This window comes from Syzygium oleosum, unplaced genomic scaffold (genome assembly GCF_021117445.2).
Source record: "Syzygium oleosum isolate NSW1041296 unplaced genomic scaffold, Sole_v2.1 Sole_v2.13, whole genome shotgun sequence".
Classification (NCBI taxonomy): Eukaryota; Viridiplantae; Streptophyta; class Magnoliopsida; order Myrtales; family Myrtaceae; genus Syzygium; species Syzygium oleosum.
In genome coordinates, this window is record NW_026607497.1 from 3,716,395 (window position 1) to 3,739,454 (window position 23,060).

Genomic DNA, 23,060 nt, shown 5'->3' on the forward strand with positions numbered 1-23,060 from the left:
CTTACGTAATAATCAAACCGGAATTTTTATTTTTCTTAGAGGAGGATGATTGGATTCAATTATTTGGCCGTTATCTAGTTTCCACTTATAAAATTGATCTAAAACAAAAACTTACTTTTCTTTTAAAAATTCTTCTTCAAACCAATCCAAAAAGAACAATTAAATTTCATGCTGATACATGTATTCATAATATTCTTCTTTGATTTGGCTGGCTTGATCTTTGAATTTGGCAAAGAACCATTCTCTGATTTGCTTATTTTTCAAAAAATTAAATTCTTGATTTAAAAGAATCTTATTAGGCACAAATACTTTTTCTAAAACATTAATTTCTGGGCCTTCCATTTCAGAAGGACTGGATTCAGGATAATCAGGGCTTTGTTAATAAACAGGCCTAGATATTCCTGATAAACAAGTCATTTCTCAACTGAAAGACTCAAACTCTTTACAATCCCATCATAACGGAAATTCAAATGAAGATAACTGTTATGGTATTCTAGGCATACCAGGCAACCCATGGGGAGAAGTGAAAGATGAGGAAGAAGAAGAAGACCCTCCGGAATCTTTATCTAGATTTTGAAGAAACAAGACAAAGACGTCGAAAGACCTCCGTCCACTTTTCATATGCTTTCATAATTATGTCCACCTCAGGTTACTATTCACCTTTTGCTGTGCACCACAGTATTACCCGTGAACCTTTTTCTACAGCAACCCATTGGCATATATAATCCCACTCCATCCATCGGAGGAAGGCACCGATTTTTTTTAGAACTTCTGAATTTTTTCTGATTTCTCCACCTTTCACCCCAATTTCCTTTTGAAAAAATAAGGGATCATACATCTCAAGAACTTTCCATACCTCTTTAATATCCAGTGAGTTTCATAGCATCCCTGTATCACATTATATTCCAGATCTTACTCATGATCTGAGGATATAAAGGGTTTTACTTACTTTTGCACTTGTACTTTTAATATTCGCATTTGTAATCTTTCGATACTGTTTATATATCAGTAAACTTTACTTAATTGCAATTTACTTTAAAGCAATTTAGTTTACTTACCCCGCAATCAGCAGGTTGAACAGCTTGTGGTTGGTCTGTCTTTTATTTAAGGCAATTTTCTGCATTTGTTATATATCCTTACTTCTTGGGAAAATTTCAAATAGGTACCCAAAGTGGGGTCATTTTCTCAAAAAGGGGTCAAAAGTGGACATAGTGTTAAATAGGGGCCCGAAGTGCCCAATCAGTCTCAAATAGGGGCCCGAAGTGCCCAATTAGTTTCAAGTAAGGGCCTGGGTTCGCCGGCCGGTCAAATGTTCATCGGCCAGCGAGCACGTCACTGTTCCGGCGATCAGAATAAAGGCAATTTCGTCTTTTACTTTTTTTTTTTTTCTCTTTTCCTTTTCGTCTTCTTCTTCTTCTTCTTCTTCTTCTTCTTCTTCTTCTTTTTCATCTTTTCCCTCCGCTGGCCATAGCCGGGGCCGGCAGAGGTTGCCGGCCTCAAGCGGAGGCCGCCCTCGCTGGCATCGGGCGAGGGTCGCCCGACGCTGGCGAGGGAAACCTAGGGTCGGCCCTCGCCGGCACTAGACCAATATAGATCAACAACCAAATAGGCGAAGGACCATTTCCCAGACAATGCAGCGTGAAACAAGGGTATTCTAACACAGGAATAGGAACCGACAGCAAAAATCTCATAAAGCAAATACTGAGCCAAGCTCATGAACAGTCAACATCAAGAACTCCAGAGACGATGAGACACAGATTATGTTCTGAACGAATTATGCTAAAGGGCCACAGGAGCTAAGGCGGAGAGATCATGCGAAAGGAAGTTGCCCGACGCAGGCGAGGGCGACTCGCCCGACCCTCACCCGACGCCGGCGAGGACGGCCTCCGCCTGAGGCCGGCAACCGCCGCCGGCCCCGGCTATGGCCGGTGGAGGGAAAAGATGAAAAAAAAAGAAGAAGAAGAAAAGGAAAAGGAAAAGGAAAAGAGAAAAAGAGAGAGTAAAAGACGAAATTGCCCTTGTTTCGATCGCCGGAACAGTGACGTGCTCGCTGGTCGGTGAGCATTTGACCGGCCGGCGAACCCAAGCCCTTACTCGAGACTAATTGGGCACTTCGAGCCCCTATTTGAGACTAATTTGACACTTCAGGCCTTTATTTGATACTATGTCCACTTTGGACCCTTTTTGAGAAAATGACCCCATTTTGGGTACCTATTTGAAATTTTCCCTTACTTCTTCTTACCGTTTTGCCCTTGTCATTTCTACTTATCCTTACCACCTATATGGTCGGTTTAGTAATTATACTTCTAATTCTATATGTCGCTTATGATCTTTATTTAAGCTATAATGCTCATCTTTTTATTTAATCTAATTTTTATTTATAGATCGTTTCTTTATTTAGTAAGATTTTTATATATAATTACTTTTACTTTAGAATTACTTTATGATATTATACAAACCTTTGTAGAACTTTTTGAGTTTTTTTGATTATTACATAGACATAGAATCTTTGAATTTCTTTCATATAATTAACAAACATATAATTAACAAATCTAGTACTAATAAACGTAAACGTTTAGACTAACTTTATTTATAATCCCCTTATACACTTTCTCTTCTATTTATAATCCCTAGATCCTAGGCCATTATATATATATGATATGTGAGGAAGTGGATACTAGATGCCAATAACTTGTCTTCACTCCCTAAAGGTGTACTAGCAGAGATTGCCTCGTCTAATCCTAGGAAAAGCAAATGGCATAAAATAAGATGTAATCTAATGCCCTCTATGAATGGCTTGTTCAAGAAGGGATTTCTGTTTTTAGAAAGAAAAAGCTCTCGGTGAATACCATGTTAGGACAAATGCTATCGAGTCCACTGCTTGAGAATACCCTCATGGTGCTACAGTTAATTAAGAAGAAAAAAATCAGTTGCTAGACTTTAATGAAGTACTTTATCACCGGAAGAAAGCAGGAAAGAGGATAGAGGAGACTTATCGCATGATTTTTTCATGCCCCAAACGTGTGGAATCACAGGTTACAGAGAAGGGGAGGATTTTGTAAAGAAAAGACTAGATAGGCAAGTACTAGTGAAACGAAAGAAGGAATTCAAATTTAGAGCGTTGTGATGGTCAGAGGATAAGTTCTGGTTGGAGGATGATGAATGCCCATCAGTGATTACAGCTTCTCGGGACTCCTCAATGTGGGAAAACAGGGATTTATTCGGCGAGTTAAAGGCTGTACAAGATTAACACCCTAAACCAAGAAATCCAGAGTCACATGAACAGAGCCAAAGATCCTTTAATAGGGAGAAAGTCTGAGAAATTGAAAGAGGAAATGTATTGGGTATGAGGTCTCGGATCAATTGGCTGAAATGAAATGCGGTCACAAAAACACAATTCTTTCATGCTTCCACTACCCAATAGACAGAGGAATAGAATCACCATGCTACAAAATGAGGAAGGGGTTTGGATTAGAGACCAGAACTGTCTGAAGGAGATGGCCGTGGAATTCTTTGAAAAATTGTATAGCTTTGTGGAACTTTCAGAAAGCGCTTTCCCAATGCCCACATTTGGTTTCAGTACGTGAATGATTTGACCGAGGTTACTTTGGAGGAAGTGCAGAACGCGGTGTTCCAACCAGGGACCTCCAAAGCCCCCAGCCTAGATGGTTTAAATGGAATGGACTGTTTTATGAGAATTACTGGGATATCATAAAGGAAGACGCCTTCAAAAAAGCAGTAAAGGAATTTTTTACTTCAGGAGTAAGAAACCAGAACAAACAAAACAATCAACTCTCTTATTTCCAAGACTCCCAATCCAGAAAGACACGACCACAAGTCTTTGTGATCTTGTGTATAAAATTATATCCAAGACTTTAGCTAACGGGTCGAAACCTTGGTTACCTGAGCTGTTTGCGAGGGAAGAAAGCGCATTGGCGAGCCAGACGCAAATTCAAGATAATATACTAGTGGTTTAGGAGCTGCATCAACTCAGGATCAGAAAGAGGAGGAGGAGAAAGAAAAGGAGGAAATTTCAGGCGAGACATGCAAAAAGCATATGATCAAGTGGAATGGAATTTCTTGGGAGAATATCTACTTAAAATGGGTTTCCATGCTAAATGGGTGCATTGGGTTATACTTCACAACCGTTTCCTTTGGCTTGAAAGTTTATGGGAATTCACTAAGGGGTTGGAGAGGTATAAAGCTAAACAGGTAGTGTCCTACTCTCTCCTATCTATTTCTTGGGTATGAATCTATTGTTTTCTTGGAAAGTATATGTTCTTTGCTGGTGACGGGCGGTCCGGCGACGTCGGCTCGATAGAGCTGGCTTGGTGGGTGACGGCGCAGGCCTGGTGGCCTTTAGAGTTGCGCCGGCGATGGATGTTCACATTCACGCTCGTATGCCAAGGCTGTCAATGTCAAAGGGAGTCTGGTCATGGGCCGGGCTTATTTCTAAGGGTGCTCCCAGCCCGAGTTGGGTTTTGGTTGTAGCTTAAGAATTGTTATAGGCTTAGGTAAAAACTAGGCTAAGAGTATAGTATTTAATGGGCTCGGTCCTTGCGTGAACCCGGCCCGAATCCCATCTCTATTATTAAAATCATATTACAATATATTACAATATTTTAAATGGGCTCTCTTTGATTGTAGGTCATCAATTCCAATGAATTACGATAAGGCAGAAGTGTTGAGTGCAGTTGTGGTCGTTGGCGATAGATGCAATTGTCCAAACTATTAGAAAAGTTACAAAAAAGGCAGAAATCACTTGGCACGAATAATATAGCACTTGACAGGGCTGAGGCAGGCACAGCGGCGAGAAATAATAGATTGCCCAATGTTGGATGACCAGCAAAGACAACAATACCGGCATCGATTCCTCATACAAATTCGAGGTGCAAAAGGACCGGAAGCAGCTCAAGTTGCTTCACAGGGACCAACTCTACCAGAAGAACAGGGAAGGAATGAGAGAGAGTCCTTGTTTCACTCGACCTATAAAAGGAACAGAGAGGCGTAAGGGGAGAATGAAGAGAGGCGGACCAAGATCATATTTTTATTATTTTGCTCTATACACCCATAACCCGGGGCTTCCTCTTTTTTATTTCACTCGATCCTCAATTGGCCACCACCGTCCGACAACCTCTCTCCTGCGTCCCCCCTCTCATGACGCCTCTCTCCATTCCCTTATTCCAGGCGGTTTCCGGCATTCTCTCATTTGTCTTTGTTTCGGTTTCCTCTGGCTCTTTAAAGGTGAGTCCCCACGGTCTCGGCTCGGGCATAGTGAAACCTTAGACACGTTTATTTTTAGCCGGTCGTCAGTCGCGTAAGCTAGTGGTATGTATGTTGCATTTTTGTGAATTTGCTCTCTTTCGGTCAGGCTAGAGACCGAGTTTTGTTTCCTCCCCGGCGACAGGGCCAAAGGAGTCGGACAGGTGGGTGACGGGTCTCCTTGGTGGCCGGAGAACATTCACCCTCATATGTCCTAGTTCTACCTTTATTGTTTTTTTTTTTTCAGAACCTAGTTCACCCATCGCCGGCCATGACTCCGACTACCAGCTCGGCCCATCGACCACCATGCTGGTGACAGGCTATTCGGAAACCCAGCAGGCTTGGTGGGCAACGGGGCTGGCCTGGAGGGCAGGCTGGCCATCCATTTGTCTCTCTTAGTTTTGAGGAAGGTATTTGTTCTTTAGTGGTGACGGATGGTCCGGCGACGTTGGCTTGACGGAGCTGGCTTGGTGGGCGACGGCGTAGGCCTGGTTGCCGTCAGAGTCGCGCCGGCGATGGGTGTTCACATTCACGCTCGTATGCCTAGGCTGTCAATATCAAAGGGAGTTTGGTCACGGGGCGGGGCTTATTCTAAGGGTGCTCCCGGCCGGAGTTGGGTTTTAGTTGTAGCTTAGGACTTGTTATGGGCTTAGGTAAAAATTGTGTTAAGGGTATAGTATTTAATGAGCTCGGTCCTTACGTGAACCGAGCCCAAATCCCATCTCTATTATTCAAAAATCATATTACAATATTTTAATTGGGCTCTCTTTGATTGTAGGCCATCGATCCTAATGAATTACGATAAGGCAGAAGTGCTGAGTGTAGTTGTGATCGTTGGCGACAGATGGCATTGTCCAAACTATTAGAAAAGTTACAAAAAAAGCAGGAATCACTTGGCACGAATAATAGAGCACTTGACAGGGCTGAGGCGGGCACAACGGCGAGAAATAATAGATTGCCCAATGTTGGATGACCAGCAATGACAACAATACCGGCATCGATTCCTCATACAAATTTGAGGTGAAGAAGGACAGGGAGCAGCTCAGGTTGCTCCATAAGGAGCAGCTATACCAGAAGAACAGGGAAGGAAGGAGAGAGAGTCCTTGTTTCACTCGACCCATAAAAAGAACAGGGAGGCGTAAGGGGAGAATGAAGAGAGGCGGGTCAAGATCATTTTTTTATTGTTTTGTTATCTACACCCATAGCTCGGGGCTTCACCTTTTTGGTCTCACTCGACCCTCAACTGGCCACTACCGTCCGACAACCTCTCTCCGGCGTCCCCCCTCTCGTGACGCCTCTGTCCATTTCCTCATTCCCTGCGATTTTCGGCATTCCCTCATTTGTCTTTGTGTCGGTTTCCTCCGTCACTTCAAAGGCGAGTCCTCACGATCTCGGCTCAGGGACAGTGAAACCATAGACACGTTAATTTTTAGTCAGTCGTCAGTCATGCAGGCTAGTGGTCTGTTGCATTTTTGTGAATTTGCTCTGTTTCGATCAGGCCGGAGATCGAGTTTTGTTTCTTCCCCGACGACAAGGCCGAAGGAGCCGGCCTGGTGGGCGACGGGTCGCCTTGGTGGCTGGAGGACATTCACGCTCATATGTCCTAGTTCTACCATTATTGTTTTTTTTTGTCAGAACCTAGTTTACCTATCACTGGTCATGACTCGACTACCAGCCCAGCCCGTCGACCACCATGTTGGTGACGGGCAGTCCGGTGACGTCGGCTCGATGGAGCCGGCTAGGTGGGCGACGGCGTAGGCCTGGTGGCTATCGGAGTCGCTCCGGCAATGGATGTTTGCATTCACGCTCATATGCCTAGGCTGTCAATGTCAAATGGAGTCTGGTCACGGGCCGGGCTTATTCTAAGGGTGTTCCCGACCCAAGTTGGGTTTTGGTTGTAGCTTAAGACTTGTTACGGGCTTAGGTAAAAACTGGGCTAAGGGTATAGTATTTAATGGGCTCGGTCCTTGCGTGAACCTGGCCCGAGTCCCATCTCTATTATTAAAATCATATTACAATATTTTTAATTGGGCTCTCTTTGATTGTAGGTCATCAATCCCAATGAATTACGATAAGGTAGAAGTGCTGAGTGCTGTTGTGGTCGTTGGCGACAGATTGCATTGTCCAAACTGTTAGAAAAGTTACAAAAAAAGCAGGAATCACTTGGCATGAATAATAGAGCACTTGACAGAGTTGAGGCGGGCATAGCGACGAGAAATAATAGATTGCCTACTGTTGGATGACCAGCAAAGACAACAATACTGGCATCGATTCCTCATACAAATTCCAGATGAAGCAAAACAGGAAGTAGCTCAAGTTGCTCCACAGGGAGCAGCTCTACCAGAAGAATAAGGAAGGAAGGAGAGAGAGTCATTATTTCACTCGACCCATAACAGGAATAGGGAGGCGTAAGGGGAGAATGAAGAGAGGCGGCCCAAGATCATATTTTTATTGTTTTGCTCTCTACACTCATAGTTCGGGGCTTCCTCTTTTTAGTCTCACTCGACCCTCAATCGGCCACCACCGTCCAACAACCTCTCTCTGGCATCCCCCTCTCGTGATGCCTCTCTCCATTCCCCCATTCTTGGCGGTTTCTGGCATTCTCTCGTTTGTCTTTGTTTCGATTTCCTCGGCTCTTCAAAGGTGAGTCCTCCCGGTCTCAGCTCGGGGACAGTGAAACCTTAGACACGTTTATTTTTACCCAGTCGTCGGTTGCGCGGGTTAGTGGTATGTTTGTTGCATTTTTGTGAATTTGCTCTATTTCGATCAGGCCGGAGACTGATTTTTGTTTCCTCCCCGGCGACGGGGCCAAAGGAGCCGGCCTGGTGGGCGATGAGTCGCCTTGGTGGCCGGAGGACATTCACACTCATGTGTCTTAGTTCTACCTTTATTTTTTTTTTCAGAACCTAGTTCACCCATCGCCGGCCATGACTCCGACTACCAGCCCGGCCTATCGACCACCATGCTGGTGACGGGTGGTCCGGCGATGGAGCCAGCTTGGTGGGCGATGAGGTCGGCCTGGTGGGCAGGCCGGCCATCCATTTGTCTCTCTTAGTTTTGAGGTAGGTATCTGATCTTTGCTGGTGACGGGTGGTTCGGCGACGTCGGCTCGACGGAGTTGGCTTGGTAGGCGATAGTGCGGGCCTGGTGGCCGTCGGAGTTGCGTCGGCGATGGGTGTTCACATTCACGCTCGTATGCCTAGGCTATCAATGTTAAAGGGAGTTTGGTCATGAGCCGGGCTTATTCTAAGGGTGCTCCCGGCTCGAGTTGGGTTTTGATTGTGACTTAAGACTTGTTATGGGCTTAAGTAAAAACTAGGCTAAGGGTATATTATTTAATGGGCTCGGTCCTTGCGTGAACCCGGCCCGAGTCCCATCTCTATTGTTAAAATCATATTATAATATTTTAATTGGGCTCTCTTTGATTATAGGTCATCAATCCCAATGAATTTCGATAAGGCAGAAGTGCTGAGTGTAGTTATGGTCGTTGGCGACAGATGGCATTGTCCAAACTGTTAGAAAAGTTACAAGAAAGCAGGAATCACTTAGCACGAATAATAGAGCACTTAACAGGGCTGAGGCGGCCACAGCGACGAGAAATAATAGATTGCCCAATATTAGATGACCAGCAAAGACACCAATACCGGCATCGATTCCTCATACAAATTCCAGATGAAGCAGGACAGGAAGCAGCTCAAGTTGCTCCATAGGGAGCAGCTCTACCAAAAGAACAGGAAAGGAAGGAGAGAGAGTCTTTGTTTCACTCGACCCGTTAAAAGAATAGGGAGGCGTAAAGGGAGAATGAAGCGAGGCGGGCCAAGATCATATTTTTATTGTTTTGCTCTCTACACCTATAGCTCGGGGCTTCCTCTTTTTGGTCTCACTCGACCCTCAACCGACCACCACCATCCGACAACCTCTCTCCGACGTCCCCCCTCTCGTGACGCCTCTCTCCAATCCCCCATTCCTGACGGTTTTCGGCATTCTCTCGTTTGTCTTTATTTCGATTTCCTCTGGCTCTTCAAAGATGAGTCCTCACGGTCTCGGCTCAGGGATAGTGAAACCTTAGACACGTTTATTTTTAGCTAGTCGTCGGTCGCGCAGGCTAGTGGTATGTCTGTTGCATTTTTGTAAATTTGCTCTATTTCGGTTAGGCCGGAGATCGAGTTTTGTTTCCTCCCCGGCGATGGTGCCAAGGGAGCCGGCTTGGTGGGCGACGGGTCGCCTTGGTGGCCGGAGGACATTCATGTAGGGTTCATTAACGGTAAAAACACAGCGGAATATATATTTATAAACCGAAACCCTAGAACCCTAGACAGGATCTATGTGTATATTAAATTTGAGACAGAAATTCGATACGTACCTTTTGCAAATCGAACGTAAATTGACAATTGATTGTGTCTGAATTAGCGCCCCAAGTGTTGCGCCTCTACCGGTATCCACACACACGAACAGAAGTCTCCAACGATCCAAGTGCTAGCTAAAGATCTTGAAGTTTCTTTTCTTCAACGCCTTTTGATTTTCGATACTATATCGAAAAACCCTAGACAAAGAACGATTCTCTATCTATTTATACAGCCTCATTATCCAGCGGAATTAAAAGAAGTGGGCCAGGTGATTTAGGCTGCCAAATCGTCCACCTTCAATCGTACATTTAATCGTTATCTCATAACGCGCACGACCGCGTAGATAAGTTGAATAGGAGAATAAATTAAAATCTACTTCTTATTTTAAGTAGATCCCAGCATACAGAAAATATTAACTCAGTTCGCTTTTGTGTGCGACCCTGTAGGTTCACTAAACATTAGCAGTGTGCTCAAAACTCTTTTTGGCCCACAAGTCATAAGCGGTCTCTAGCAAGACATTATGACTACCTAAGTATAGTGAAGGTCGATTGTCCGACACAACCTAATCCACAACTAATATTAGAGTATCAACCTTGATTGATTCCTAGGGCAGACCACTAACAATTCACGCTCATATGCCCTAATTCTATCATTATCGTTTTTTTTTGTCAGAACCTAGTTTACCTATCACCGGCCATGACTCCAACTACCAGCCCGGCCCGTCGACCACCATATTGGTGACGGGCAGTCCGGCGATGGAGCCAGCTTGGTGGGCGATGGGGCTGGCTTGGTGGGCAGGCCGGCCATCCATTTGTCTCTCTTAGTTTTGAGGTAAGTATCTGTTCTTTGTTGGTGACGAGCGGTTCGGCAACGTTGGCTCGACAGAATAGGCTTGGTGGGCAACGGGCCCGACTTGGTGGTTGACGGCGCAAGCCTAGTGGCTGTCGGAGTCGCGCCGGCGATGGGTGCTCACGTTCACGCTCATATGCCTAGGTTGTCAATGTCAAAGAGTCTAGTCATAAGCCGGGCTTATTCTAAGGGTGCTCCCGGCCCGAGTTGGATTTTAGTTGTAGCTTAGGACTTGTTATGGGCTTAGGTAAAAACTTGGCTAAGGGTATAGTATTTAATGGGCTCGGTCCTTGCGTGAACCCGGCCCGAGTCCCATCTCTATTATTAAAATCATTTTACAATATTTTAATTGGGCTCTCTTTGATTGTAGGTCATCAATCCCAATGAATTATGATAAGGCAAAAGTGCTGAGTGCAGTTGTGATCGTTAGCGACAGATGGCATTGTCCAAACAGTCAGAAAAGTTACAAAAAAAGAAGGAATCACTTGGCACGGATAATAGAGCACTTGACTAGGCTGAGGCGGGCACAGCGGCAAGAAATAATAGATTGCCCAATGTTGGATGACTAGCAAAGACAACAATACCGACGTTGAGTCCTCATATAATTCCAGATGAAGCAGGACATGAAGCAGCTCAAGTTGAACCACAAAGAGCAGCTCTACTAGAAGTTGCGTTTGTAGTTGCTCCAGAGCACCAACAGCCATTGCCTCTGCATGCATGGCAGCCTGATCCCCAATAACTGTTCCCTCCGGCTTTTGCGCAAGAGCAACAAATTTTTCAACATGTTCAAGTTCAAGTTGCTCCACTCGAAGCAGCTCTACCAAAAGTTCTAGTTGCTCTAGAGGCCCCACAGGTACCGTTTTTAATTGCTCCAGAGCACCAACAGCCACTGCCTATGCATGCATGGCAGCCTGATCCCCAACAAGTGTTCCCTCCGGCTTTTACTACAGAGCAACAACAGTTCAAGTTGCTCCATACGAAGCAGCTCTACCAGAAGTTCCAATTGCTCCAGAGGCTCCAGAGCACCAACATACACTGCCAACGCATGGATTGCAGCCTGATCCCCAACAACTGTTTACTCCGACTTTTGGAGAAAGTTCACTAGTTGCTCTAGAGCAACAACCGTTTCCATCTCCTGCTACATTTGGAGCAAAGAGCTCTTTCTTCGCAAGTTAGAGTCTACTTGCTACTGCAGATATTGCTAGTAGTTCAAGTTCGACACCACAAGCACAGTTGATAAATCTACGAGAAAGTTTAGCAGAAGTCATTATGGCTGGCCAAGACAGGGTGATTGAGTTGAACATAAAATTGGAGTAGACATTGAGTGGATATAGGACAGTGGATGCGGCAATTACCCATGGACAATAAATTCCTCCACAGACACTACCAAAGCTACAAGTGTTGATTGAAGAACTTCGACAACTTCTCCACATTTAGTGTTGGAGTATTGAATTGTTGTTGGCATATGTTCTATTCTATCGTGTAATCATTTCGTAGTATAGTTTCTCCTTTAGCTGAGTAGAAATGTTGAATAGTTTTCTTGAAATGTTTACGAGCGGAAAAGAAAGTTTTGCACCTGGATATTTGCAAAGAAAATGTTAAGCTGAAAAGATGGATCTCCATTCTATCTCTACGTGATATGAAGTGTGCAAGAGATTTTCAAAGTGCCTTCTTATGTAACTTTTCAGAAGGAGCAATGACCATCCAAAATCAGCGCCGCCTTGCGTACTGAATTTCTGTGGTTGGAGTATTGCTCGCGAATTCTTTGCTTCTCTGGAAAGTTGGAAGTATAATGGCTTGACGAAATGCAACGATCTATTTATCTGTTTTAACTCTATGTGCAACTGTGAATGTACAAATTGTATAATATGGGGATGAGATGTGTGATCGAGTTTCTATCCGTTACTTGTTAGTAATCTCTATCACTAATTTTCATCGGGATGTTTCTAGTTATTTTGCAGGTCAGAGAGTTTGCTAGAGTGAGGAACAATTACCATCCAAAATCAGTGCCACCTTGTGGATAAAAATCTGGGCAGCGCATTAATCATTTTGGCTTGTGGAAATGGTGTTTCCTTGATTAATTTTTCAGGTTAATCTAGAATATCATGGAAGGGTTGTTTTTAACAGCGATGGCATTCTGTACCCTGATAGTGTGGTCGGTACAGATTCCCATACAACTATGATTGATGGGTTAGGAGTAGCTGGTTGGGGAGTGGGAGGAATTGAAGCAGAGGCAGCTATGCTTGGACAGGTAGACTTCGACACTTCTGCTTCCTCTCTCGGCCGCACCCCTTCATCCTCACCATTGTTCCATCTTGACTGATGTATGCTAACAGATTGGATTGAACCAGAGTATTAATATTTTCTTTTGAAGTCTCGATAAGATACAAGCTCTATGGCATGCTCTTAAATGTTGAGTGTGAAATGCAGTGATAAATATAGTGACTTTGAGGAGGATGGCCAGACACCTTAAGTTACTCACTTTATGTGTGTGCAGTAAATCCAGTTTGAAGAAATTGTAATTTCCTCTCTATTTCTGTTAAGGTCCTATTATAGAAGCCTCAAGAAAGAGAACTCATCTCTCTTGGAGTTTGTCAATGTCCTAAGTACCTTTATTAGCATGTAATACTCCTGTAGGGACAAAGGGAAAGCATAATGTGCTATGTGATTAGAGATAACTGTTGCTTCCTCTGATCCAATCTCCTTTGTATTTGACAGCCCATGAGCATGGTATTGTCTGGCGTTGTTGGGTTCAAGTTAAGAGGACAGTTGCGTGACGGTGTCACTCCACTGACTTAGTTTTAAGTGTAACCCAGATGCTCAGAAAGCATGGTGTTGTCGGGAAGTTTGTTGAGTTTTATGGTGGGTTACTAAAAAGGAAACTCTGGAAATTGAATTTTCAACCATATTTTTATTTCTTTCACACCAATTGTACGCCTCTTATTTAATTTAGGTGAAGGAATGGCGCGGTTATCACTAGCTGACAGGGCTACGATTGCTAACATGTCTCCTGAGTATGGGGCAACAATGGGCTTCTTCCCTCTGGATCATCTTACATTGCAGTACCTGAGGTTAACAGGACGGAGTGATGAAACGGTGAGCTGATTCGATATAGATTTATGTTACAAATTTAGTGCTTGTTCTCTATGGAAGATAAACCTGTCTTCCCACGTAATTTTTGTTTTTTCTTAGGTGTCCATGATAGAGGCATATTTGCGTGCAAACAAGACGTTGGTTGACTATAATGAGGTAACTATTGTCCTTTCCTTTTGTTGAAAAAAAGTGATCTAAAGGTGCGGATGTACCAAATCTGCTTACTATTTTGATTTTCCAGCCTCAACAAGAAAGAGCATACACATCTTATCTTCAATTGGACCTGCCAGATGTTGAACCTTCAGTTGCAGGACCAAAAAGGTAATGGATAATATTGATTTTACTGCACGTTAATCATTTGCTGTTCCCAATGGTGATTTTCTTTATTTCTTCATCAAGGCCTCATGATCGAGTTCCTTTGAAAGATATGAAGGCTGATTGGCATTCTTGTCTTGACAACAAAGTTGGCTTCAAGGTAAGTGCTCTGTGAAATTTGCTTGGGCATTCTTGAACGATTCTATTTTTCTACCATTTCTAAGTTTTCTTTAGCTTGATAGCTTCCTATGATGATAACTCTCCTTGTGTGGAGGTTTTTCTTATGTGTATTACTTTAAGTTTGTTCAGCTATTTAGATTTCTTGTATTCTGGAAGCTAGTTGATTGCTTCCTAATGCAAATTCTATTTGGCTGATTTTTCATCTGATATATATACACATTGTTATCTGAAATTTTATCTTATCTATCCTAAACCAATTGTGGCATCACAATGTTGATTCATGTGACTTTTGCATATTTGTCTCCCACTTTAAATTATTTCAGGGATATGCTGTACCAAAGGAGGCACGAGATAGAGTGGTACCATTTTCATTCCATGGAATACCTGCAGAGCTTAAGCATGGTAGTGTCGTTATTGCAGCAATTACAAGTTGCACAAACACGTCAAACCCTAGTGTCGTGCTTGGTGCCGGGCTTGTTGCAAAGAAAGCCTGTGAACTTGGTTTGGAGGTTGGTTTTCTATTCTCAAATGTTTTGACCTCTTTTGATTTTTCTGGTGGCCTAACTCTAAGCATCTCAAATTGAGATTTGGAATGGGAACTTAGTTACAGAGGAGATTAACAAGAACAAGCGTGTATCAGGTTAAACCATGGATTAAAACAAGTCTTGCGCCAGGATCTGGAGTTGTCACAAAGTACCTGCTCAAGAGGTGTGCTAGATGCATCTTCTCAAAATTAAATAGCTATTTGAGCGTATTACGTATTGTTCCAACATGTGCTTTTGCAGCGGCTTGCAAAAGTATCTGTACCAGCAGGGCTTTCATTTAGTTGGTTATGATTGCACTACATGCATTGGAAACTCAGGAGAACTCGATGAATCAGTTGCCTCTGCAATTGCAGACAACGGTACATCTGACTTGTTTCTTTTTTTTAATACTTAGGCGGTCAATGTGTGAAAAAAACGTGCATTAAAACCTCACAGTAACCTCTTGCTTTGAAACTGGCTTATCTTTGTCTGAAATATTTAAGTTATGTAAATCTAGGGGCATTAATATGCGACTATAAACATATCATCCAGAGAGTCTGAGTTAGTCTAATGAGGAGGATAAAGAAAACTCTAGCAATGCTTCTTGAGTCATTTCAAGTACCCAGAAGATTTAGATCCAGCAGGCAAGAATTGTATCCACGAAGTTGTGCCATCTTGCCACGAGCCCTTTAGGCACCTCTAGCTTCAGCTTTATAGCCTATTAAAATCCTTTCTTGGCAGAAATAGATAAGATAAACAAGTAATGTTGCTCCATGGGCGAGAGTTTCATCTGAGAATTCCTGGTTTTATGGAAAGAGATGCTAATGGAAATGCAATGTGTATCCATCTGGCTAGGTGACGGGTATAGGCGACAAGCACGAAACAGGACTTGAAATAATCCCTAAGGTTCACCTTGCTTTTAATATATGTGTCAAGCTTTGATGACTTCCTTGCTTTGCATTGAGATAAATCATACAGTTCTGCTCACTTATGCTTCTCAACCAATTATTTCATACTCTTTCCAGAGTACCTGGCCCACTAAATTGAGATTGTGTGTGAGTGTGTGTGGCTATTCCGATGCTGTTTCCATTGTGCCATCTATTTGTCAATCTTGATAGTTTTAGTCCACCTGCTGATGATTCTGTTTGCTTATTTATCTGAAGTGGATCATTCTCATGATATTTCGGGTTCAGCCAAAGTTAGTTTTTTGGTTTATTTTGCAGATATTATTGCTGCAGCTGTGCTTTCTGGAAATCGAAATTTTGAAGGCTGTGTTCACCCATTGACGAGAGCTAACTATCTTGCTTCACCTCCATTGGTAGGTGCGTATGCACTTGCGGGCACGGTATGCATGCAGATGTCTCTGCTGGAATTTAACCTGATGTCTCTATATCTTGCTGGATACTTCCATTGGGGCCTTCATTTTAAACATTAGCATACCAATATGACCACACGAAAGCCTTAATATATGTTTTTTACTTACATTTGGTCGCATTCTTATTTACTTCTAAGCTGTTGACCTGATATATTCAGAATTGCGTCAGTTTTCCCGATTCAATAGCTTCTGGGGACTCGCTGACTCCTTTTTCAATTAGGTTGACATTGATTTTGATAAGCAACCCATTGGAACATCAAAGGATGGGAAGAAAGTATATTTCAAGGATGTTTGGCCGAGTAATGAGGAAATTGCACAGGTAGATCGCCTTTTGAGTTCCCAGGGTTGATTCTTTGGTGCTTTCCATCTGTCACAGTTGGACCAATAGACATCCATTTTAATCTGATGTAGGTTGTTCAAGCTAATGTACTGCCGGACATGTTCAAGACCACTTATGAGGCTATTCCAAGGGGAAATCCTATGTGGAATCAGCTCTCTGTACCTTCCTCTACCCTATATTCGTGGGATCCGAGCTCGACTTATATTCACGAACCTCCATATTTTAAGAACATGACCATGGATCCTCCCGGTCCTCATGGAGTGAAGGATACCTATTGCCTACTGAACTTTGGAGACAGCATAACTACTGATCATATCTCTCCAGCTGGAAGTATCCACAGGGACAGCCCTGCGGAGTATCTCTTGGAACGCGGAGTGGACCCAAAAGATTTTAACTCTTACGGCAGCCGGCGAGGCAACGATGAAGTGATGGCACGTGGAACTTTTGCCAATATTCGGCTTTTCAACAAGCTCTTGAACGGAGAAGTGGGTCCAAAGACAATTCATATCCCCTCAGGAGAGAAACTTTATGTGTATGATGCAGCTGTGGCGAGTCATAAAATTTGAGACACATGGTCCCACTTCCGTGTTGTCATTCTGCCAGATCTCTTAGCAGCTCCGTGGCATGTACACTTAAATTTGGCATTCTCATCTATACTATATTATCATGATGGGGATGTCCTAAAACTCATGAAGTGGACTGCTTTTGCATGGAGCAAATGCTATAGTGCATGAATCGTAAAATGCAAGTATCAGGTCAGTATTTCCTTTCAGTAAGAGGTTCTGAAGCTGACATCCGGATGTTGGATAGGCTGAATATTGATTATTGCATCATGAGTCTTGAGAATCGTTGCTTAATATGCTTGCACCCCTCAAATTCTGACGTGCCCGTTTTCTTGCGGATGTACAAGGTCGTTGGGCAAGACACAATTATCCTCGCAGGAGCCGAGTATGGAAGTGGCAGCTCTCGAGATTGGGCTGCCAAGGGTCCAATGCTTCTGGTGAGTTCACGTTTGATTTAACTTAACACACATTCAATTTGCCTAATATTCCTTTTCGTTCGGGCTCAGTGTCACTAAGCAAAATGGGCTTAATTAGGGGGTGAAAGCAGTGATCGCCAAAAGTTTTGAGAGAATACATCGTAGCAATCTGGTTGGTATGGGGGTCATTCCACTATGTTTCGAGCCAGGCGAGGACGCAGACACTTTGGGATTGACGGGGCACGAGCGCTACACCATAGACCTTCCTAGTAAAGTCAGTGAGATGGGGCCTGGTCAAGATGTGACTGTTACAATCAACACCGGGAAAACGTTCATATGTACCCTGCGATTTGATACCGAGGTAAAGTGTTAGCCGCCTTTTCCTAGTTATGTTCATTGCATTGCCATTCCGTTTATCAATTCCCATAATAATATTACGGGTATGAGTTCGCTGAGGACTCCTGCTTTTTTGGTTTGTATCTTGGATTTGATTGGTTGCAGGTAGAGCTGGCATATTTTGATCATGGTGGAATTCTACCATATGTTATACGCAGCTTGATTAAACAGTAAACATATAGTTCGTTTCGTTTCTCGGAGTGGTCCGGGAATAATAGAGGTGTGAAAAATCCCTTTGGTTTTCTTGTCCATAATAATTTGGTTTGCTGAAAATTTTGGGGGAAGAGCGTGGGGGATTAAGATGTGAAGCATTCGAAGAATGTATTGGAACTATGACAGCACCGACGAAAGATCATATGAAGGCAAAATCAAAGTCGAAATTCCACTTGGGACCCCGACAAGGTTTCTTTTGGATGTAAGATAAAATTTCTAGTCAGTGAATTGTCATATTATTTGAAAGAGTAAAAACCGAACAAGACTGCTTACAAAAAAGAAAATAGGTCTGTTTCGGCCTATTTATCTAAGTCAGTAAGACCCATCGTGGCTTACGTGAAGCCCAGCCCTTATGGGCCCATGCAGCCGATTAAGAGTGGGCTCGTCAGGAACCATCATACTGGTCGAAAAGGCCCAACAAAGGCCCATTATTGAGTCCAATGTCTGGCCTGTTAAATCGGCCCACGTCCAGAGGGCCAAAATCTCTGCCCACTTTCAATGCCCAAAAGTGATGGCCTAGTAGGCCTGAGGTCCGGCTCATTATACTGATCCACAAGGCCAACCTTGGCCCAGCAAAAAGCCAAACAGGCCCAACTTGGGTCAGCTATCTAGGCCTAACAGGCCTGAAGATAGGCCTGCTAACACGGCCCAATTGGCCCATTATGTAGGCCCAAGATACCCAAAGTCTAGGCCAAATTAGGCCCATTATCTTAGCCAATATGCGGCCTGTTCTGTAGGCCTAACAGGCCCCAAAGTCCGGACCAAGCTTGGCGTCCTATGTAGGCCCAATGTCCAGCCCAAACTTCTGCCCATTTTCTATGCCCAATTCAGCCCAATCTTGACCCATTATCTAAGCCCAATTCGCCCAAACATGGACCATTATCTAGGCCCAATATTCGACCCATTATTATAGTACGTATGAGTGTATTTATGGTACAAAGAAAAACTTGGAAAGAATGTACAGAATATTGTCTTCCTATTTTATCTCCTGAATATTCTCATGATATTCTATGTCGAAGTTTCACTGTATCGTCTATAGAATCATAATCGTGATCAAGGATCAATCAAGGATTCAAATCCTTCCTCCAACACTCCCCCTCAAGCTGACAACTTGTATACGTCAAAGACACCTAGCTTGCTCAATAGATACGTGTGTTGTCTCTGACACAATGGCTTAGTGAAAATGTCAGCAGGCTACTCCACAGTTCCAATTCCTCGAGGGATAACAATCCCTTTTTGAATTTTTTCATGAGTGAAGTGATAATCAACTTCTATGTGCTTCGTTCTTTCATGAAAGATTGGATTTGCTGCTAGTTTGAGTGCTGCATCATTGTGGCAAAATAATTCGCTTGCACCGTCAACTCGTACACCGAGATCTGAAAGTAATCCTCGTATCCAAACTATTTTGTAAATAGTCTTTGCCATAGCTCGATATTCTGATTCGGCTCATGATAATGAAACCATTGACTACTTCTTTGTCTTCCATGAAATCAAGAAATTTCCCAATTTAATGCGGAAACCAATAATAGATCTTCTTGTCATTGGGCAAGTAGCATAATCCATATCATAGTAAGTTGTCATCTTCGTGTTGCAGTCACGTGATAAAAGAATTCCGAGTCGTTGGCATCCCTTTAAATATTTAACAATCTTCAGTGCTGCATTCATATGGGACTGCTTCGGGCTATGCAGAAATTTACTGAATATTTGCACTACATAACATATATCGGGCCTGGTCATAGGGAGATAGATCAGTTTTCCAACAAGTCATTGATATTCTGATGGATCCTTAATCAGTAGATTTTCATTAGATGATGATGAGTTCGTATCAAATTCAACTATCGTCGGCTTAACATTATGAGGATGTCATTTCTTGGAAAGGAAATATTTCTTCGCGAAAGACGACATCTCGGCTGACAAAAAAACGACCTGTGGATATCTTCATAACTCGGTAACCTTTATGCAGGGTAGGATATCCCATAAAAATGCATTGAAGAGCACGAGGGTCCATTTTATCCCGAGGGCCCACATTTGTCACATAACATAGACAGTCAAAAACTCTGAGAAGAGTAATGCTCGTTTGTTTTCCAAAAAGCATTTCAAATGGGCCTCCAAAAATTCGAGTTGGCATTCGATTGATTAAATAGGCTGCCGTGAACACACAATCTCCCCAAAAAGATTCAGGAATGAAAGCTTGATATTTGAGTGCTTGGGCTACTTATAGGAGATGTCCATGTTTGCGCTCAATAATCCCATTTTGTTGAGGAGTACACGTGCAAGAGCTTTCATGAAGTATTCCATGAGAGGACAAAAAAGATCGACACTCAGTGGAAAAAAAAATTCATGTCCATTATCCGTGCAATTCTTTGAATAGATTTATCAAACTGATTTTTGATCATGGACAAGAATTTCAACAGATGAGAAAAGGTTTAACTTTTGGATTGCATGAAGAAGACCCAAGTGGCACGGGTGTAATCATCCACAATGGTAAGAAAAGAAAGAAACGAGATCTATCATGATGTGGGGTACGATAGGGACCCCAGATATCCATATGAATTAAGAAAAAAGCACAAGTAGCCCATGATATACTAGTTGGAAATGGTGCTTGTGATTCTTTTGCCAAGGGGCAGATCATACAATTTGAATGAGGAAAACGAGCACTATGACCCAAACGCTAATGTGAAAGAGAGATTTCATTACTGGTGGTGGCATTACATGAAATGCTTTTATTTAATGAAGATAAATCAAAATCTCTGGGGAAGCTTATCCAAAAATAGAGTTCTTGTGCCATTCTACCTAAGCTCATTAGTTTCTCAATCGAAAGGTCCTGAAAGGAACAATTTTCAGAATTGAAATTTGCGGGACAGGAATTGTCCACACAGACTTTGGAAACATATATGAGATTGAACTCAAATTTGGGAATATAGAGAATATTTTTAAGGTAATGCTTGAGCTAAGCCGAACCATGCCAGTTTTTGTTACATGAGTGACTCTAGCCTTAAACAAATCACTTACCTTGAAGAAAATTTGAATGATCAAAAACTTAAACCACTTTTAAATTAAAACGACCAAAATCAACAATTTTTGGTCCTTTAACAAATCTACTTTAATAATAAGGTCGCTCAACTTACCTTAAAATTCTTGTTTTTCAATCCAAAAATCGGAAATGGAGAAAACTTCTTCAAGAGTGTAAAAGTTTAGAGTTAGAAAATAATCTTACAGCATTACCAAGGTTAATATACTTGGTGTAAGTTTGTCCTCAAGGTAAAATTACATGTGTCAAGAATTTCTTTAGTCTATGGCCAAGTGGAAGAAAAATAGATGACTAATATGAAAAAAAATGTGTTTTCATCTCCATAAGATAAGTGCTTTATCATGCTAAAAGACACCTAGGTGTCTTGACTCTAAATAAGACACTCGTTATATCATGCACTTCTTTAGAGTGACAAGTAGCCTATAGGTGGCTTAGTATGGTGAGATAAGAAGATGAAATGGTGAGAGTGAAGCCTTCACTCCCAGCATAGATCACCTTCGGGTTGCGACCCGTGGCCCGGTCCGACTCCCATATCTGAAATTAAAATAATATTACAATACTAAAAAAATAATAATAATGACTAAGTTTGGTGTTATTTAATTGTGCTCTCTTTCCTTGTAGGATAAATAACCAAGATGGTTAGGGATATAGTGTGGAATCAAGTTGAGATTGTGGACGATCTATGGATCTGTCCTCACTGTGAGAAAGAGCATCAACAAGAATAGCGTAGCAAGAATTAGAGAGCACTTGACGGGATTGCCAGGGGAAATATTTGCCTAAACATCACTGACCAGTCAAGAAATCAATTCCAGGTTTTATTCGGGATAAAGGCTCCACAGCCTCCATCACCTCCTGCAGATAGAGCATGACAACTCAAAGCAAACATAACTCTACCGAAGCATTAACTCAGAGAAGAGAGACAACAAGGTCAAGTTGCTCTTCCAACTTGGTCTCCACAGCCTTTACGGGCTTCATGGCATCCCCTGTTTCCATCCCATCCACAGTAGGTTCCACCATCCACAGCCTCTACAGGCTTCATGGCATCCCCTGTTTCCATCCCATCGACAGCAGGTTCCGCCATCGCATTCACTTCCATTGTTTCATTTTCATTCATTGCATCCATAACCTTTATAGGCTCCACAGCCTGCTCTGTTTCCATCTACTCCACAGCAGGTTCCACTTCCACCATCGTATCCTCCACTTCCACCAATTACATCACATCCACAGCAGCTTGCACCACCTCCAGCAGACACAGCTCCGGTTGCTCTTTCACCTTGGCTAATACACATAGGTTCAAGCATAAGTGAAAGTTCATAATTTTTTCTACATAAATTTCACAAAAATGCAACAGACATACCACTAGCTTGCGCGACTGATGACTGGCTAAAAATAAACATGTCTAAGGTTTCACTATCCCGAGCCGAAACCGTGAGGACTCACCTTTGAAGAGCTGGAGGAAACCGAAACAAAGACAAACGAGAGAATGCCGAAAACCGCCGGGAATGGGGGAATGGAGAGAGGCGTCACGAGAGGGGGGACGTCGGAGAGAGGTTGTCGGATGGTGGTGGCCGGTTGAGGGTCGAGTGAGACGAAAAAGAGGGAGTCCCGAGCTGTGAATGTAGAGAGCAAAATAATAAAAATATAATCTTGGCCCGCCTCTTGTCTCCCCGTTCTTTTTATGGATCAAGAGTGGAAAAGGGGGGGGGGAGGGAAGGAGCGCGGAGAGAGTCTATGTCTTTGCCTCGTCCTTTTTGTCCTTCTCTCGATTTTTGTCTCCTTGTCTACACCTTGTCCTCCAAATAGTACAGTGGTTACGGAAAAATGTTGAGGAATCGATTGGGGAAAGGGGGAGACACCCATGTGAGTGTCTATGAAGATGAAAGAGCCTCTTTTCCACCCTAAGGCAATAGGATTTGAGTCCGGATAAGTTAATAAAATATCTTATTTAGTGTTTGGCGAAGTCTTTTGGACCGAATAAACCCGCATATATCCGGATAAAATGCCAGATAAGAAATCCGGGTTAGGGGTGGGATAGAGCCAAATTGGATAAAAAAGTAAAAAAAAATATGACAATTTCCTTTCAACGATGGAGTGATGGAGTTTGGCTCCGCCGACCACCATGCAAGGACCGCCACCACAATAGCCTATCACTCTCGA

The 23,060-nt window shown here is 42.9% G+C and overlaps 1 protein-coding gene across 1 annotated transcript; it reads left to right on the forward strand.

The window, feature by feature from the left end:
* The first annotated feature begins 13,333 nt into the window (after positions 1 to 13,333).
* On the forward strand, positions 13,334 to 17,842 carry LOC115675105 (aconitate hydratase, cytoplasmic-like). The gene is made up of 13 exons (XM_030597720.2): positions 13,334 to 13,553; positions 13,650 to 13,706; positions 13,792 to 13,871; positions 13,950 to 14,025; positions 14,369 to 14,554; positions 14,686 to 14,753; positions 14,831 to 14,949; positions 15,793 to 15,914; positions 16,165 to 16,263; positions 16,356 to 16,828; positions 17,182 to 17,284; positions 17,382 to 17,624; positions 17,765 to 17,842. Exons 1-13 carry the CDS (start codon positions 13,419 to 13,421, stop codon positions 17,831 to 17,833), a joined length of 1,830 nt encoding a protein of 609 aa, XP_030453580.2. The 5' UTR covers positions 13,334 to 13,418; the 3' UTR covers positions 17,834 to 17,842.
* Positions 17,843 to 23,060: the final 5,218 nt, after the last annotated feature.

Bases quoted from the DNA above. Each gene is read 5' to 3' on its own strand.
- LOC115675105 (XM_030597720.2), top strand. From the start codon at position 13,419: ATGGCGCGGTTATCACTAGCTGACAGGGCTACGATTGCTAACATGTCT. The intron at 13,872-13,949 runs GTAATGGATAAT...TTCTTCATCAAG, and splicing joins TCAGTTGCAGGACCAAAAAG to GCCTCATGATCGAGTTCCTT. The intron at 14,555-14,685 runs GTTGGTTTTCTA...AGCGTGTATCAG, and splicing joins CCTGTGAACTTGGTTTGGAG to GTTAAACCATGGATTAAAAC.